The 19,819-nt window shown below is 39.4% G+C and overlaps 1 protein-coding gene across 1 annotated transcript; it reads right to left on the reverse strand.

Moving 5' to 3' along the window:
* Nucleotides 1-534: 534 nt before the first annotated feature.
* LOC138897103 (uncharacterized) lies at nt 535-1,566 on the reverse strand. The gene has a single exon (XM_070183059.1). The coding sequence runs from the start codon at nt 1,564-1,566 to the stop codon at nt 535-537; it is 1,032 nt and encodes a 343-aa protein (XP_070039160.1).
* Between the last annotated feature and the right edge of the window lie 18,253 nt (nt 1,567-19,819).

The following is a 19,819-nucleotide window of genomic DNA, read 5'->3' on the forward strand; positions in this document are numbered from 1 at the left end:
ACTGCATGATCCCTTCAGCATCCTCGTCATTGAAAAACAAGGTTCCTTCAGCGCGTAATCTCGAGTCCATTATTCCCTTGTGATGGATACTTTGGTGCGCTTCAGCATCGGCCCCTGGGGAACGTCTACCCCGCCGATGATCATGTTAATGATGTGCTGAGGTTCCTCCTGCTCGTTCTGTTTATTAGAATCTTTATTCCTGAAATGATTCTTGGCTCGATCCCTCAGGAACTCTCGGAGATGTCCGTTATTAAATAACCGGGCTACTTTCTCTCTTAATTGTCGGCAGTCCTCCGTTCTGTTGCCGTGAGTGCCATGATATTTGCACATTAGGTTAGGATGCCTTTAGACTGGATCGGACTGTAGAGGTCGAGGCCACTTGGTGTCTCTGATGCGTCCGATGGCGGTTACGATAGCATCATTATCGATGTTGAAGTTGTATTCTGATAACCTTGGTGCTTCCTTAGGCCCGACGGGCCTGTCAAAACCGTTTTTGCTTATGAGTCCCCGGTTATTTTGACTCCGATCGCTTCTCTATTCATTTCTTGCAGGGTTTCGTCCGAATCCGTTACTCCTACGATCACCGATATACGACTGATATCGGTCCCTACTTGGCCTTGGTCCACGATCAATGTCTCTTTTGGGTCTATCATTGGCTCGGATAGGATAAACAGACCCGGAAAGGGCTCCGAGCTGATCATCTTCGACTCTAATGTTTGACTTATAACGGTTATGCACATCGGCCCAAGTTACGATTGGATATTCTACCAGATTTTGCTTCAACTGCTGTGAAGACAATGAGTTTCGAGTATTGAGTCCTTGGGTAAAGGCCTGAACGGCCCAATCGTCTGCGGCCGGAGGCATGTCCATCCGTTCCATCTGAAACCGGGACACAAATTCTCTGAGCATCTCATTATCCCTCTGTTTCACTTTGAAAAGGTTCGACTTCCTGGTCTCGACCTTGATAGCCCCGACGTGTGCTGTTACGAAGGAATCTGCAAGCATAGCAAATGAGTCAATAGAGTTAGGAGGTAGGTTGTGATACCATATCATAGCTCCTTTTGACAAGGTCGCTCCGAATCTTTTCAGCAAGACAGATTCGATCTCATCATCTTCTAAGTCATTCCCCTTGATGGCATACGTGTATGAGGTCACATGTTCATTTGGGTCAGTTGTCCCATTGTACTTAGGAATTTCAGGCATGCGGAACATTTTAGAGATCGGCTTCGGGGCTACGCTCGGAGAGAAGGGTTTCTGAACAAACTTCTTGGAATCTAGGCCTTTCAATATCGGTGGCGCTCCGGGAATTTGGTCGAACCTGGAGTTGTAAGTCTCCATCTTCTTGTCGTTAGCTTCGATTTTCTTTTCTCCCATTTTCACCCGCCTTTTCAATTCCTCGAACATCTTTATTATTTCGGGGTTGGTTCCGTGTTCAACTTTATTTGGCCTATCTGCGGCTGGTTCATTTCTGCGAGTGTTTTCCCCGGATGATTCAGGCTCAACTCTACTGGGAGTGCGGCTTCGGTTCTGCAACTGGGCTATCGCTGCCTGCTGAGCCTGCAACATTTCGAAGATTACCCGTAAGCTGATCCCATCTCCCTCACTGTCATAAGCATTTTGAGCTACTGACCGGACTCCCCCGCGGATGCTGTTCTCAGGATCGTTGGGCAAATTCGTGTTGATGGCCACATGTGAGCTAGCTTCAATTGGGTCCGTGACCGGAATTCCGTTGGGATAGCCGGGGGCACCTCGTTACCGGGCGCTATGTTGTTGTTCTCGTCATGGTGGCCAGACTCAGCATCCGCGTTTAGAGGGGCAGATTGGGGGTTTTACATTTTAACACAGACCTGAAATCAAAGGCACTTCAAAGAACAAGTGTGAAGTAGGGTGTGTTACAGAAATATGTATCAAATCGCCGCTATTATCCTTAGCCCCACGGTAGGCACCAAACTGTTTACCCTCAAAATCGGATAACAATTAAATTTATAAGTGGTTTTAAAGATATGCGGATTAATTCGATACGAAGCGATAAATTAAATCAAATTGAATAAGTAAAGATAGAATAAATTCAAACCACACGAGCAGGATAGTCCCAACCTTATTGAAATATTTGCCCTTGATCCGAGCTGGCTATGGCCAGCACTAATGAACAAGAGAAAGAGCTAATAACAGAAAAATAATAATATATTACTTTGGAATGCATGTTACAATGTGTTTAATAATTATTAGCCCCCTATATATAGTAGGGAAATCCTACTCTAGGTACAACTCTATAAAAGGTAAAAATCATCTGATTAACTAATTGTCGGTTCTTCATCGATACGTGTTGAGATCCCCGCTGTGATATCCGACTGGTCACGGATATTACGGCCTTCCGTTGGTCGTGCCTGGTTGTCTGACAATGTTCTTCGAAGTCGTTCAAGGCTAAGTCCGAATCCGAACCTTGACCCCGATATTCTCGAGGGCTGGCGTCGTGTCCCCGGACTCTGACTTGATGAGACCTTTGCCTCGATCTCGGTCCCCTGTCATCATGTCTCGAGCTTGGCGTATTTTATCGGAGATCGGAGTTTACCATGAGCCCGATTTTACCCGTATACAATCTGTTTGTCATAAAACATATTCATTGTATAAAAGGATTATGTAATATACTTTTCGTTGTTTTTGAAATAATAAAGGATAAAGATCACTTTTAGCCTGTGGCAGAAACTATTTACATTCAATAGTCATAAAAGTGTATAAAATTTGTATATAACATACAATAATGTGTGTGTGTGTATATATATATATATATATATATATATATACACACACACATTCCTGTTATTATTTTAATAGCGGCTATACAATATTATTTTTCTTTTCTCATCTTTCGTGAGCCGAGAGTTTATCGAAAATAGCCTTTCTACCTTCAAGGTGAAGGTAAAATCTGCGTACACACTACCCTCTTCAAACTCTACTTGTGGGATTACACTAAGTTTGTTGTTGTATGCATTGTTATTTTTCCAACAATAAATGGAGTACTGTGTTTCTCTTTTCGTCGAGCTCAATAATTTTCATTTAAAATAACTTTGATATAATTTTCTTGAAAAACTTGTTCAAATAATGATTTATTCGCAAGCAACATAAAAAAGCTACGGGTTTCTGCATGAATTATACTCTATGTCACCATCCCCCCCACCCCCCCCCCCCCCCACATAGTACTCTAGGAAAAACAGTAAGAAGAAATTGTAATTGTAATTGAATAGATGCATTGAAAACAAGAAACATTCCTATAATCAATTCTTTACTGAAAACCAAAATTTCTCCTATATTTTAAGTTTTAGATTATTCATCATAAAGACTATACATGGTACATAACTACATACATAAAGGGTTTTATTAGAAAATTAATTCAAAAAGTTGTACAGTAGGAAACCAAAATTAGTTAGGATTTGATATTTCAAGTTTTTTTAATTCATGTCTAAATAGAATTTGTAGTCAGAATTATATATGAATAAGTCTTTATGTTTCTAATTAAAATATATTTCGGACTATTATAAATAAGAATATTAATGATAATTTATTTTAAAGTGTGAAGAATAGTGAATGAGAAATAAAGAAATGTAAAGATGATATAATAAATTATTTTTTCTTCAGTTTTAGTGTTCATGTAAACATATAATTTGTGATATATATCAATCTAGAAACCAGATTTTCATCTTTAAATTGTAAAAGTAAGAGGTCCAGCTTTTGTGAGCTTTCAATAAGTCCCAAAAAGAAAAAGTTAGAGTAGTGTACTAAAAAAAAGATTAAGAAAGAAAACAATTGTACTGAATATGATGGCATTAACATGTGTACTACGTGAATAAGTTGTTTATATTCCTATGATACAAACATAATCGGAGCTAAATTCAGAATTTGAAAGTGACGGGTACCCTTTTGAATAAAAATTTGAGCAAATATTGGAGTCCGAGTCGAACCAAAGCAACGCACTAAAAGTTAAGTTATACCCCTTAAATCGACTAGTGCAACTAACTAAGTTTTGAATCTTAAGGTATCGATCAAAATATATACTATCTTTTTTGAATTTATCGGGGCCAGAGATCCTCGGCGCAAAGGATAGGTCCGCCTCTGCTCACAACCACTCATGTCATGCACCTTCTTACGTACGTATCAAAGATTCACAATACACACTGTTATAAATCACATTATTACTTCTTAATTTTATATTTTATGTAACATTCCTTTTTTAGTCTCTTGGAAAGATTTTATATTTAAAAATTACATTAGCTTACAGTTTTTTGTTTTATTCTTAATGGTGTGATTTTATTAGTACTACATTTGATGTGAAAATTACGAAAATTAAAGTGAAAGGAATTAAAAGTGACACGTGAAACTCGTAAACCATCTCTCATTTAATTGTCGATAATATGATAATTTTGATGATTTTTATATTATATTTAGAACTCGTAATTAACCCATTTTAAATAAAAGTGCCACATATATTTTTTCTTTTTCCGCTTTTTTTTCACTTTCTTTCTACTAGGGGTACAAACCGAACCGGGAATTGTACCAAACCGAAAAGTCAAACTAAATCAATTAAAAAATTCGATGAGGTTTGGTTTGATTTGGTTTGGTATTGAGTAAAAAATTCGAACCAAACCGATATATAAATATATAATTTTTATATATACTTTTAAGACTTTATATAGAATATTCTTTAAAAATTGTCTAAAAATATTTGAGATTCTCTTATGGGATGTAATATTTAATAGAATATAAAGGGCTTCATTTTTATTAACTTTAAATAATGTGTTGTATAATCGTTCTTATCAAGTATTATTAAAATGTGATAATCTTTTTGTTCTTTCATATTCATATGTCAAGATCTATTAAATTCTTATATCTTTTTCGAATATGAATTGGTATTTCGATAATTGAAAATTAAAAGAACATATCATTATTTAGGTCATATTGATTTTTATATTTAATTATTAAATTCGATTTACCTTGAAAGTGTACATCAATAAAATATTATTGTCAGATAACTAAAAAATAACTATCATGTGTTACTAAAAACATTCTCCCATAAGAATATTTTCATAGATCATATGTTTGTTAATTTATTTTTAATTTTATTAAACATATATTTACTTATAAAAAATTTAACAAAGTAAGATTGACATAGTATTTATGTAACAAAAAAAATCCGAAAAATCCGACAAAATTGAATCAATCCAAACCAATATATATAGTTGGTTTGGTTTGATTTTAATAAAAACTGAACCAACGACCATGTCCATGTATACCCCTACTTTCTACACTTTTTTTTTCACCTTCATCTCTTCCAAACCGTCGCTCCTCCATCTCCAGTAAATAGTAATTTATTAGCCTTTGTGTTTGTTAACTCGCATAGTTGAAACGATCATCTTACTGTTGTCTATGCAAACTTTCATACTTGAGTTCTAATTTTAGAATATTATTATGGTACAATTCTTTCACTAAATCTTCCATTTTCCCTTTTTTTTTGGGTCTGGTATAAGATTCTCATTTTTATTAATTTGGTCCTAAACTCAAATGTATAAGTCGAAAAGTAACATGACTTTCTTACAAAATAGTAGAAAAGAAACAAAGAGAATACAATGGGTAATAAACAAGTTCAAAACGAAAAAAGTTAACGTCTCCTTAATTTCGAGAGAAAGAAATTAATAAGGTAATGGCGTAGCCACACACAACGAAGGGTGGTCAGTTGAACACCCTTCATCGAAAAATTATATTGCGTATATAAATTATTATTTTTTATCTATGTATATTAAATTTTAAAACCCTTAATGAAATTCCTTGCTTTGCCATAAACCAAATGATGCTTCTATAGTCCACAGTATTAATATCATTGACATATAGGTATTATGATTTATACATGCACCATAATTTTTTAACTACATAGTATAATATTTCGAGTATTTAAACCCTAATTCTTCTATAGTAAACTCAAAATCACGTTATGTTAGTTGAACTTTAAGTATTTAAACCCTAATTCTACTACGATTATATTGTTCAAAAGATGAAATCATCTTGAACAATGACTAATGATATTATGCTTTTAATGGAAATATTTGAGTTATAATCAATTGTTGATTAGGTGTAAAACTAACCTATATAGTGATTCATGTATTCCTTCTACCAAATACAGAAATAAATCAATTTGGTAATCAACGCAATTACAGAAGACTTTCACATCAAGCTAAGTATGACCATGAGAGAGGCAGTGTTCTATATATTGCATTGATAGTATAAAAAATTTATATATTATCAGATAGTCAAAAAAATATTTACAGATAACTCATTCATAAAAGGTGAGACTCCTTATCTTGATTTGAAATAGCTACAATAAGTAAAGGTAATCGATAGTGTAAAAATTATATATTGTAACGTATATAAGTTAAACTCAAGATTAGTTTTTTATGCTTTACATAATTTTTAGGTCCAAACGTGCTACTTTATTGGTCTTAGGAGATGAGACTAGAATAACTCAATAATTAGGCGCTAGTTATGTCATTTGAGAGAAAACCCAGAGAAACTTAGAAAATAGGTTAATTATTGAATTTGGCATTTTTGTGAGGCAAAAGTTCAGAATAGTAACAATTAGTTGGAAAAAGAAGAAGTATAATTATGGTAGAGGTATACGAGAGAGAGAGATGAGAAGAAGACGGAATCAAGTAAAATATCAGGGGGAGGTTTTAAAACTTATGGATTCAGAATTCTAGTTATTTTAAATTACTGGATTGTAATTTAATAATTTGTTCATATTTAATAAATTTCTTTAAAAAATTATTAGGTTTGAATCAAAACTAGTGGCCGAATCCTTTACTGCTTGTTCAGGTTGAAGGCAAAATAATTAGTTGGGTGGTGTGACCAGGATTGACGGAGCTATATATAATAATTAACTAAGAAAAAAGTTAAATAGTATATTTTACTTCATATAGAGTTTTAAAACTCATTTACTTCGTTTATCTTAACATCAATAATTGAAGTGGAACTGTTGATTAGTGCTGTCAAACTTATTGTTTTTAAGATAAAGACAAATTTGCAGGGGTGGACTGAACTTTGCTAAGAGTCGGCTAAAGTAAAGGGGAAATTAAGAAGGGGGGTTACTAGATATTTCATTTAAAACAATAACTTTGATATAATTTTCTTGAGACTGTTTGGGTTATTTCTTTTGAGTTGTCTAAATAATGAATTATTTGCTAGCAACACAGTCGTTAAAAACATGGGATAACATTAGCTACGTGTTCCTACATGAATGATACATTATCTAGTTTCAAAAGTTATAATTTCCAGTTCCATGAAAGAATAATTAAAATGTTACGTAACCCAACCCCCCCCCCCCCCCCTCCACTTCCCAAAAAAAGGGAAAAAATGTCACAAAATAGATGCATTGAAAACCAGTAACATGCCTGTCCTCGTTCTTTACTAAAAACTAATTTTTTTTTCTCCTATACTATGAGTTTTAGAATTGTTTACCCGAAAAATGGATAGAGTTGAATTTATACGCAGTTCCGAGGATATGTGGCGTAACTTGACACAAAATGTAAGGATCAATAGAAATGTAAATATAGATTAAAGAGAATCCGAAATAGGTAAGGTTGTTAGGAACAAAGAATCTTAGGATTCAACAAATAGAATCAATGTAAGAAATCTGAATGAACAATTCTTTACTGTAGAAGAATATAGCATTTTTATTACAATATAAGCCTGAAAAACTCGTCCTACAGAAATAGTAACCAAGCCCTTTTATAGTTGAGGGATTTGGCTCTAAGCATAATAAAATAAACATTAGTGGGAGACTCATGATAAGTCAGCTTTTTCATAATTTCTGCCAAGATTCTCTCTAGTGGGATTGCAACGGCTTTTGTCTGTGAGCTCGATCTTGCTTAGGACCCTCGATTTTGGTTTGAGCTTGATTTCGGCTCGAACTCGTGATTTTGGTTCGAGCCCGATCCTGGCTCGAGCCCTCGAATTGATTCGAGGTCAATGTCGGTTGGTCTCTGGATTGTCAGCATGGTAGATTTTGATTCGAGCTTGGTAATGATATCAAACTTGACACGGATCGGCCTCCCCAGGTTCGAGGATAGTTTGCTCCACCTTCGGGATCTCACTTTGATAAATCATCGTTTGAACTCGATCGGACGTGCTAAGGCCGAAACCTATTTCGACCGTATACAGATAGTCCCCTTGTTTCTCAGAAATAATGTGGCGAGAAACGATATAATTTTTTAACAGCTCGATCGGATTATATCCTATCGTTTCCATCGGGTTCGACCATGATGCATCTAGTAGCTGTCGCGTCGGTTTAGTCTTTCAAGGCATTTAACGCATGTCAGGCGGTGGTTGGCCACTGTTGATATTGAACTGCCATCGCTTGAACCTATAAATAACCCTTTCTTTTATCTTTTACCATTTTTACATCTTCTATCTTCCAAAATTCTCAAGTTCTTCTTCGTATTCTCCATCTTACCAGCAAATCTGTGATTTCTTTCCGCAAAAATCCCTCTTCAATTCTACCAAATCTTTGTCCCTTTCTTCTACTCCCCACCTTTGAATTCTAAAATGGCGAAAACATCGCAATCCATTCCTCAGAAAGAGAAAGCTTCATCTTCACAGTGTGCCGCCGATGAGACACCGGCAGAACCACGGCCTGAGGAGTGTGTTCCCGGGGTGTGTGTCCTTACTTCAGATTTTAAGGTCGATAAAGGTTCATCGATCCCTGGCCGGTGTGAGCCTGTATCGAGGTACATGTGTTCGATAACCGAAAAGCACCTCGAACAGTTAAAGAAATATTGCAATTGGGGTGAGATAGAAATAATAATTCCTATGCCCGACGAAGATATCACTTCTTACGTGAAAGGGGTTTTGAATGTGTATACTTACCCTTTCACTTTGGGTCCCTTTGATTCCGTTATTATTGACTTCTGTCGACAATATCTAGTAACCCTAGGCCAGGTCCATCCTTCTTTGTGGCGGATCGTTATCCTGATCCGATATTTTATGAGCAAGATCGAGGGGATGTCGTTCACCCTCGATCATCTTATCTGATTGTACCGTCCTCGACTTTTTTGAGGGGGGTTAATAAAACTCTAGTGTCGGGCTACCAAGGCTCTGTTCTCGAGTATTGACGAGGACAGGGATCGGGGTTGGATGGGCAGGTTCGTTCGAGTAAGGACTTCGGACGTGATCCCGATTGAAAAGATGTCCTTTCCCGAGGAGTGGAATATGAAACGTAAGTGTGATCTTGCTGTTACTTTTATTTTCTTCTTTCATTTATTCTCTCATCGACACTTCCCCTTCTTCTTGATGTAGCGGTTCTTTGGATGCCCGGAGCAATCCCCGATCTCAAGAACTGGGTACGAGCCCTTATTTCGACCTCTACATACACCGAGCGCTCATGGCGTGATTTGTCAAAGGGTCGATGGGAGGCCAAAAATCACGGTAAACTCATTTCTCGGACACTTTGATGATCCAAACGAGGTGGTTTTCAAAATATTTTATTAAGGTTTTCCATATGTAGGTTTGGGTAAAGACGCGGTTTTGAGGCCCTTGTCCAATGAGGAGGAAATTTCGGCCTCTATCCCAAAGCCGGTGAAGGAAAATAAAAGGAAAAGTGCCTCGGTTCCCGAAGATCCAAAACCGAAGAAGAGGACGGCTCGTAAGACGAACAATAATGTCATCCCTTTGACCGTGGAATCCGTTCTGCTTCTAAGGGATGAAGATGAAGACGCAGAAGAAGAGAACGATGAGTCTGTGCTGGCGCTCCGAATGAAGAGAACCACCGATGCATTGCCGGCTGTATCGATGATGCTACATGAGGCTCTGCCTCGAACTGAAGGTATACCAGAGAAGGATTCGGGTAGAATCCCCGAACTATCGGATATCGAAGACGCATCTCATCGGAGTCAACCGGCAGAGGATATGACCGTAGAGGCCCTCGAACCCCTTCGAACCGAGGAGGATGCTCCAAGCGATTCATTTGGGGCAGCAGCAATCGAAGATTCGCCTACCTTTCCCGCTTTTTCCGTAGGGGTGATTCAGGAAGCTCAAGCTCTGGGAGCCCTCGATCTAGACAGGCCTCACGATGAAGAAGATCCCTTTCGTGACCTGTTTACTAGCATTGAGGATGTTGCCGGTGCCGGTGATGAATTGGATCTTTTTCACGGATTGCGGTAAGCTTTGAATCAGGTGAGCTTTTAAAATTATTTTATCGGTACTATCTTTATGTTCGTTTTTCGTTAACTCCGCTTCTTGTTTCTTTGTAGGTAGCGGCAGTTCATCGAGAACAATGTTCTCGATCCCAGAATGAGCTGCATCGATACGCGGTCGACCTTCAACGTGCTACTGACGAGAGGAACTCTCTTAGACTTTCCCTAGGGCAGAGAGAAGATGAAATAAAAGACCTCCGAGATGAGCTGCCCAAGGCTTATCGAGATCAGACCGATTTGTCTGAGCAGGTAATGGTGCTTTTGAAAGCCTATGGGCTTGATACTGGAATGATAGCTAACATTTTGGTCTCACAGCTGCAGCAAAAATCGAGATGATCGGGAAGCTTCGTGAGGAGGTCGACGTGATAAGAATGGAGTCTTTTCGGTGGAAAGAAGGTATGGACCGCTTTGCTGCAGAAAAAGAGACTGCTCGAACCCAGTTATCATCGTCCGGAACTCAACTTCAGAAAATGAAGGATAAAGGCATGGTTCAAGCAAGAAGAATTGAGGAGCTTGAGGCTCGGTTGGCCTCTGTACTTGCCAAGGCCGAATCCGATGTCGAAAAGGCAAAGGTCGATGCGGATGCGCTCGTGGCCGTCTATCGGGCCGATGTTGAAGCTGCCCAAGTCCAGGCAAGAGAGGCAGCCGAGTCCGCCGATATTCGAGCGCATTGGGTCGCCGAACTTGCTAAGTGCCGATCCAGAAGGGAAACTCTCGAGGAGATCCATGCTCGTGGCTTCGATCTAGCTGAAGAGATAAAAAGGGCCAAAGAACTCGAAGCCGATACTGAAGCTCTAGTTTCTGATGACTATGACGATGGGAGCGAGAGTGGATCCGAAAATTGGGGGGGGGGGGGGAGGGGCTGATAAAGAAGAGATTGCTCTTTACCGAGAAGTTTAGTTCTTAGTGTTTACATTGTAATGCAGATAAATTTGTATATAGACATATCTCCCTTTTTGCCGAATTGCTTCCATTTTTGTTTCCTGTCTTGTGAGGACTTTACTCATGCCTTATGAATGTTTTCACAATTATTTAAACAACTGGATCAAATTTAGGCTTATTAGTTTTTAATGGTTCGATCTTGAAGAAACATAGCCCGTAGGCATAATGGTCGAGAGAGTGTTTGCTCGAACTCAAAATAAAAATAGCCCGTAGGCTTAATAGAGTGAGCGATTCGAACTCGAAGTAGTGTAGTCCATAGGCGTAATGGTCGAGTGAGTGTTATCTCGAACTCAAAATAAAAGTAGCCCGTAGGCTTAATGGTCGAGTGAGTGTGCTCGAACTCGAAATAAAAATAGCCCGTAGGCTTAGTCGAGTGAATGATTCGAACTCGAAGTAATGTAGCCCGTAGGCTTAATGGTCGAGTGAGTGTTTGTTCGAACTCGAAATAAAAATAGCCCGTAGGCTTAGTCGAGTGAATGATTCGAACTCGAAGTAATGTATCCCATAGGCTTAATGGTCGAGTGAGTGTTTGCTCGAACTCGAAGCAATGTAGCCCGTAGGCTTAATGGTCGAGTGAGTGTTTGCTCGAACTCGAAACAAAAATAGCCCGTAGGTTTAGTCAAGTGAATGATTCGAACTCGAAGTAATGCAGCCCGTAGGCTTAATGGTCGAGTGAGTATTTGCTCGAACTCGAAATAAAAATAGCCCGTAGGCTTAGTCGAGTGAATGATTCGAACTCGAAGCAATATAGCCCATAGTCTTAGTCGAGTGAATGATTCGAACTCGAAGCAATGTAGACCGTAGGCTTAATGGTTGAGTGAGTGTTTGCTCGAACTCAAAATAAAAATAGCCAGTAGGCTTAGTCGAATGAATTATTCGAACTCAAAGCAATGTAGCCCGTAGGCTTAATGGTCGAGTGAGTATTTGCTCGAACTCGAAACAAATATAGCCCGTAGGCTTAGTCGAGTGAATGATTCGGACTCGAAGTAACGTAGACTGTAGGCGTAATGATCGAGTGAGTGTTTGCTCGAACTCGAAACAAAAATAGCCCGTAGGCTTAGTCGAGTGAATGATTCGGACTCGAAGTAATCTAGCCCGTAGGTGTAATGATTGAGTGAGTATTTGCTCGAACTCGAATTAAAATAGCCCATAGGCTTAGTCGTCAAGTTTATCTTAATTCTGATTGCATAATAAATCTCAAAATAGAGGAATTTTCCTTAGATATAAGACGTCGATAAAGAAGAGAACTTTTTTCGCACGTTATTACACGCCTGAGTTCGGGCCAATCTATATGAGCATGATTCATTTCGACCATTTGGCTCTTATAATTTTTCTTATTGGAACCCTGTTATTGTGAAATAACTTTCTTGAGAGACCTCGGATATTGTTGTAAATGTTGCACGATCAATGGTTGCATCATTAAAAACCTTGCCGAAAAACCCATTTGGGATAAAACCGGTCTAAGAAAAAAAGAGTGCAACGCGTGCTTCCAAGTGAGAGACCCGTCTTAGCCCTTGTTCGGACTTCTGCAGGGGTCAGTTTTGAGATATAAACGGATATGGAAAGGTTGTACCTTAGCAGTAGTACCATTTTAGATGTGATACATTCCAGCTGCTTGATAGGTGTTTGCCGTTTATAATGCCAAGCCTGTACGATCCCTTTCCGATGTTCTTGAGCACTTGATATGGTCCTTCCCAATTCAGTGCTAGTTTCCCTTCCTTCGGATTTCGGGTACTGATGGTAATTTTTCTCAACACTAAGTCCCCAGGCTTGAAATGGCAGATCTTGGTTCTTCGATTATAATATATTTTGATTTGCTGCTTTTGGGCGGCCAATTGGACGAGAGCAGCTTCTCGTCTTTCGTCCGATAGTTTGAGGTTTGTATTCATAGCCTCGTTATTTGATTTTTCCATCGCGAATCAAAATCTGGCATTGGGTTCACCCACTTCGACTGGTATCAATGCTTCAGACCCATATACTAAGGAGAATAGTGTCTCCCCCGTACTGGATTTTGACGTTGTCCGATATGCCCAAAGGACTTCGGGGAGGATTTCTCTCCATCTCCCTTTAGCGTCGTCCAACCTCTTCTTTAAGTTTTGAATGACAGTTTTGTTTGTTGATTCGGCCTGCCCATTCCCACGGGGGTGGTATGGCGTCGATAGTATCCTTCTTATCTTGTGGTCATCGAGGAATCTTGTTACTTTGCTGCCAACAAATTATTTTCCATTGTCACATACTATTTCGGCAGGAATCCCGAATCGGCATATGATATGATCCCAAATAAAGTCTATAACTTCTTTTTCTCTTATTTTCTCGAACGCCTGCGCTTCAACCCATTTAGAAAAATAGTCAGTCATAAATAAAATGAATTTGGTTTTACCTGGGGTCGATGACAGAGGGTCGACGATATCCATTCCCCATTTCATGAATGACCATGGGGATAGGACCGAGTGGAGTTATTCTCCGGGTTGGTGGATCATCGGTGTGAACCTTTGACATTTGTCACATTTACGAACAAATTCCTTCGCATCTTTGCCCATATCGACCCAATAACACGCTGCTCTGATTATTTTTTGAACTAACGTATCGGCTCCAGAATGATTCCCACAAGTACCCCCGTGCACTTCCCGTAGGATATAATCAGTATCTCCTGGACCCAAGCACACTGCCAATGGTCCATCGAACGTTCTTCGGTACAGCGTTTCGTCTGGAGCCAATGTGAATCGAGCAGCTTTAGTCCGTAGGGTTCTGAAATCCTTAGGGTCCGATGGGATTTTTCCGCTCTCCAAGTATTCAATATACTTGTTTCTCCAATCCCAGGTTAATCTTGTAGAATTTATTTCGGCATGACCTTCTTCCATTACCGATCTCGAAAGTTGAACAGCATTCCTCGAATCATCTACCTCGACCGACGACCCCAAATTCGCAAGCGCATCGGCCTAATTATTCTGTTCCCGTGGTACATACCGTAAAGTCCATTGTTTGAAATGGTGCAAAGTGACAAGCAGTTTATCTAAATACCTTTGCATCCTACCTTCTCGACCTTCGAAGGTTTTGTTTACTTGACTCACCACCAGCAAGGAGTCGCAATTGGCTTCAATGACTTCTGCTCCCAAGTTTCTAGCTAGCTCGAGACCTGCAATCATGACTTCATACTCGGCCTCGTTATTAGTCAACCTCACAGTTTTAATAGATTGCCTAATAGTGCTACCCGTGGGTGGTTTCAAAACTATGCCCAGCCCGGACCCTTTTACGTTCGAAGCCCCGTCCGTAAAAAGGATACATACCCCCGATGATGTACCTGATTTCAACATTTCTTTTTTGACTTCGGGTACGAGTGTTGGCGTGAAATCGGCCACGAAGTCTGCTAAAATTTGAGACTTGATGGTCGTGCGGGGTTGATATTCGATATCGTACCCACTGAGTTCGACGGCCCATTTGGCCAGTCGGCCTGATAACTCGGGTTTGTGCAAAATATTACGAAGCGGGTAAGTGGTTAACACACATATGGGATGACATTGAAAGTACGACCTTAACATTCTTGATGCGCTTATCAGTGCAAGCGCCAATTTTTATAAGAGCGGATATCTAGTTTTTGCTTCTCCTAAGGTTCGACTCGTATAATAAACGGGGAATTGCATACCTTGCTCTTCCCGAACTAGGACACCGCTTACGGCGACTTCCGATACTGCCAAGTACAAAAAAAGTTTTTCGTCTGTTTTTAGAGTGTGAAGTAGTGGTGGGATTGATAGATATCGCTTTAGTTCCTCTAATGCTTGTTGGCACTCCGGGGTCCAAGCAAAATCGTTCTTCTTTTTGAGTAGAGAGAAAAATTTGTGACTTCGGTCAGATGATCTTGAGATAAACCGGCTTAAGGCTGCAATCCAAACTGTTAGCCTTTGTACGGCCTTCACGCTATCCACAATGACAATGTCTTCGATGGCCTCGATTTTATCGGGGTTAATCTCTATTCCCCGATGTGATACCATGAAGCCGAGGAACTTTGCCAAACCGACCCCGAAAGCACATTTCTCGGGATTGAGCTTCATGTTGTATTTCCTTAAAATCTCGAACGTTTCCTGCAAATGGGTCAAGTGGTCCTCTGCGCGCAGGGATTTAACTAACATGTCATCAATATAAACTTCCATTGATTTTCCTATTTGTTCTTCGAACATTTTATTTACTAGGCGTTGGTAAGTAGCCCCTGCATTTTTTAGCCCGAAGGGCATCACATTATAATAATATGTTCCATACTTGGTGAAAAACGAAGTCTTTTCCTGGTCCTCCGGGTTCATCTGGATTTCATTATACCCGGAATATGCATCGAGAAAAGTGAAGGTCTCGTGGCCGGCCGTAGCATCAATCATGCGATCGATATTAGGCAGCGGAAAGGAATCTTTGGGGCATGCTTTATTCAAATCCTTATAGTCCACACACATTCTAAGTTTGTTCCCTTTTTTAGGGACTACAACTACGTTGGCTAGCCATTCGGGATATTTCACCTCCCAAATGAACCCTATTTTGAGAAGCTTGGTTACCTCGCCCTTTATGAATGCGTGCTTTCTCTCTGACTGGGATCTTCTCTTTTGCTTCACCGGTTTGAACCTGGGGTCCAAACTTAGCCGATGCGTCGTTATGTCCGGCGGGATCCCTGTTATATCTAAATGGGACCATGAAAAACAATCGATGTTATCGATAAGAAATTGAATGAGTTTCTTCCTGAGTTCGGGGCTTAACCCCGTTCCCAAGTATACCTTTCGCTCGGGCCAATGCTCGATCAATATGACTTGCTCTAGCTCCTCGATTGTTGATTTGGTAGCGTCGGAGTCATAGGGAATCACGAAAGATCGAGAGACCCTTTGATCATCATTCTCTTCGATTTTTTGGTTATCTGGCTGGGTCGAAGACGATGTCTGTGATTGTTATTTGGTGTCCCGTTCTCCTTCCGAGCCTGACCTTTTATCGGCGAAAGTAAGGACATTGGTTTAGCTTCGTCGACGGTGAACATTTCCTTTGCGGTTGGCTGTTCTCCATACACCGTTTTGACACCTCCCGATGTCGGGAATTTGAGGGCCTGGTGTAGGGTCGAAGGCACAACTCTCATGTTGTGGATCCATGGCCTTCTGAAAAGGGCGTTATATCTCATATTGCCTTCGATCACGTGAAACTTTATTTTCTGGATGGTCCTGGCCACGTTTATTAGTAGGATTATCTCACCCTTAGTGGTTTTGCATGCCAGGTGGAACCCATTCAGGACCAGAGTTGCGGGTACGATCTGATCCTGTAGGCTAAGTTGCTCTACTACCTTCAATCGGATGATGTTGGCCGAGCTACCTGGATCGATTAACACACGCTTAATTTTAGTTTTATTCATGAGTACGGATATTACCAGTGCGTCGTTATGAGGTTGGATGACCCCCTATGTATCTTCATCATCAAAGGACAAAGTCCCCATGGGCGCGTAATCTTGAGTCCGAGATCGCTTTTCCCTCACTATCGATGTTTTAGTGCGTTTAAGTACTGGTCCCTGAGGGGTATCGATGCCGCCGATGATCATGTGGATGACATGTTGCGGTTCTTCTTGCTCATTTTGCTTGCTGAAATCCCTGCTTTTAAAATGGTTCTTCGCTCTATCACTCAGGAATTCCCGAAGGTGTCCTTTGTTAAACTAGCGAGCTATTTCCTCTCTTAGTTGCTTGCAATCTTCCGTTCTGTGGCCATGGGTACCATGATATTCGCACGTTTGATTGGGATTTCTTCGGGCAGGATCGGTCTGCATGGGTCGAAGCCATTTGGTGTCTTTGATGCGTCCGATGGCTGACACCAGAGCGGATGCACCAACGCTAAAGTTATATTCCGATAATCGAGGTGCCTCTATAGGATCGGCATATTTATCGAAGCCGCTCTTACTCATAAGCCCTCGAGAACTTTGTCCTCGATCAATCCTTCGATTGTTACGAACTGCATTGTGTGCTGAATCGTTGTTCACCCGATCCGCGACGTATGGTCGATATCGGTCTCTGTTCGACCTTTGTTCTCTGTCATCTCCTTTTGGTTTTTAGTAACTGTCCTGTTCTGATGAACGGGTCCGTACAGAGCTCCCAACTGATCATCCTCGACCCTAATTTTTGATTGATATCGGTTGTGTACGTCTGCCCAAGTTATCGCTGGATACTCGATCAAATTTTGTTTCAGCCGATGTGATGCTGCCGAACTTAGCTCGTTCAACCCTTGGGTGAAAGCTTGTACGGCCCAATCGTCCGTGACCGGGGATAATTTCATGCGTTCTATTTAAAATCGAGATACGAATTCCCTCAGTATTTCACCTTGCCTTTGCTTTACTTTGAAGAGTTCTGATTTCCTTATTGCAACCTTTATGGCACCAGCATGTGCTTTTACGAACGAATCTGCTAACATGGCAAAATAATCAATGGAATTTGGCGGTAAATTGTGGTACCAGATCATCGCTCCCTTCGAGAGGGTCTCCCCGAACTTTTTCAACAACACGGATTCAATCTCATTGTCCTCCAAATCGTTGCCTTTTATAGCACACGTGTAAGAGGTGACATGTTCGTTAGGATCGGTGGTGTGGCCAGGATTGACGGAGCTATATATAATAATTAACTAAGAAAAAAGTTAAATAGTATATTTTGCTTCATATAGAGTTTTAAAACTCATTTACTTCGTTTATCTTAACATCAATAATTGAAGTGGAACTGTTGACTAGTGCTGTCAAACTTATTGTTTTTAAAATAAAGAAAAATTTGCAGGGGTGGACTGAACTTTGCTAAGAGTCGGCTAAAGTAAAGGGGAAATTCCGAAGGGGGGTTACTAGATATTTCATTTAAAACAATAACTTTGATATAATTTTCTTGAGACTGTTTGGGTTATTTCTTTTAAATTGTCTAAATAATGAATTATTTGCTAGCAACACAGTCGTTAAAAACATGGGATAACATTAGCTACGTGTTCCTACATGAATTATACATTATCTAGTTTCAAAAGTTATAATTTCCAGTTCCATGAAAGAATAATTAAAATTTTACGTAACCCTACCCCCCCCCCCCCCAAACTTCCCAAAAAAAGGGAAAAAATGTCGCAAAATAGATGCATTGAAAACCAGTAACATGCCTGTCCTCATTCTTTACTGAAAACTAATTTTTTCTCCTATACTATGAGTTTTAGAATTGTTTACCCGAAAAATGGATAGAGTTGAATTTATACGCAGTTCCGAGGATATGTGGCGTAACTTGACACAAAATGTAAGGATCAATAGAAATATAAATATAGATCAGAGAGAATCCGAAATAGGTAAGGTTGTCAGGAACAAAGAATCTTAGGATTCAACAAATAGAATCAATGTAAGAAATCTGAATGAACAATTCTTTACTGTAGAAGAATATAGCATTTTTATTACAATGTAAGCCTGAAAAACTCGTCCTACAGAAATAGTAACCAAACCCTTTTATAGTGGAGGGATTTGGCTCTAAGCATAATAAAATAAACATTCAGTGGGAGACTCATGATAAATCAGTTTTTCCATAATTTCTGCTAAGATTCTCTCTAGTGGGATTGCAACGGCTTTTGTCTGTGAGCTCGATCTTGCTTAGGACCCTCGATTTTGGTTTGAGCTTGATTTCGGCTCGAACTCATGATCTTGGTTCGAGCCCGATCCTGGCTCGAGCCCTCGAATTGATTCGAGGTCAATGTTGGTTGGTCTCTTGATTGTCAGCATGGTAGATTTTGATTCGAGCTTGGTAATGATATCGAATTTGACATGGATCGGCCTCCCCAGGTTCGAGGATAGTTTGCTCCACCTTCGGGATCTCACTTTGACAAATCATCGTTTGAACTCGATCGGACATGCTAAGGCCGAAACCTATTTCGACCGTATAGAAGAATATTCATCATAATGACTATACATGGTATATATAGGTTTAGTGTTAATACAATTATCATATTGTGCTTGTACATTTCATCGTTCCTAGATATAATCTAAAACTATATTAGAATTCTTGGAACCAAACAAAAAATGAATAGGACTAAATTTATAGGCTTCATTTGCTAGTTTTGCAAATGTAATATCAGTATTTTCTTGAGTCAAGATCACGTTCTCAATTGCGAGCTTGATATCACCATGTAAATACTAGATTAGCCTTTTCTGTTATAAGAAAAATCAAATTATAGTAGATGTTTACTCTTCCTTCATGATCTTCTCAAATGCTTAATGATATATTTCTATGCTTAATGATATATTCAATGACATATTTTTCTTCACTTTTCATGCCTATATAAAGGCCTTGTAATAGATAGGAAAATACACACAATTAAAGAAGAAAATCTCTTCCTTCTCTCTATCTCCATTTCTTGTTCATGTTTTACTAAATTGCTTTTATTTCATAACAACATGTCTTGTTCATATTTTACTAAGTTGCTTTTATTTTATAACACGTTATCAGCACGAATTGCTCATTTCATGATCTTCTACGTCAAGACTATGTAAATTATAAGCAGGCAATGAGATCAAGTACAATAAAAAATTTCTTGGATGATAATACAAAGATAAGTTTTACATCCATCTAAACTCATTCATACTTTTATATCTTTGCATTAACTTTATGTGCAGTGTTTAGTAAAAATAT

Source organism: Nicotiana tomentosiformis, chromosome 8, assembly GCF_000390325.3.
Source record: "Nicotiana tomentosiformis chromosome 8, ASM39032v3, whole genome shotgun sequence".
NCBI lineage: Eukaryota > Viridiplantae > Streptophyta > Magnoliopsida > Solanales > Solanaceae > Nicotiana > Nicotiana tomentosiformis.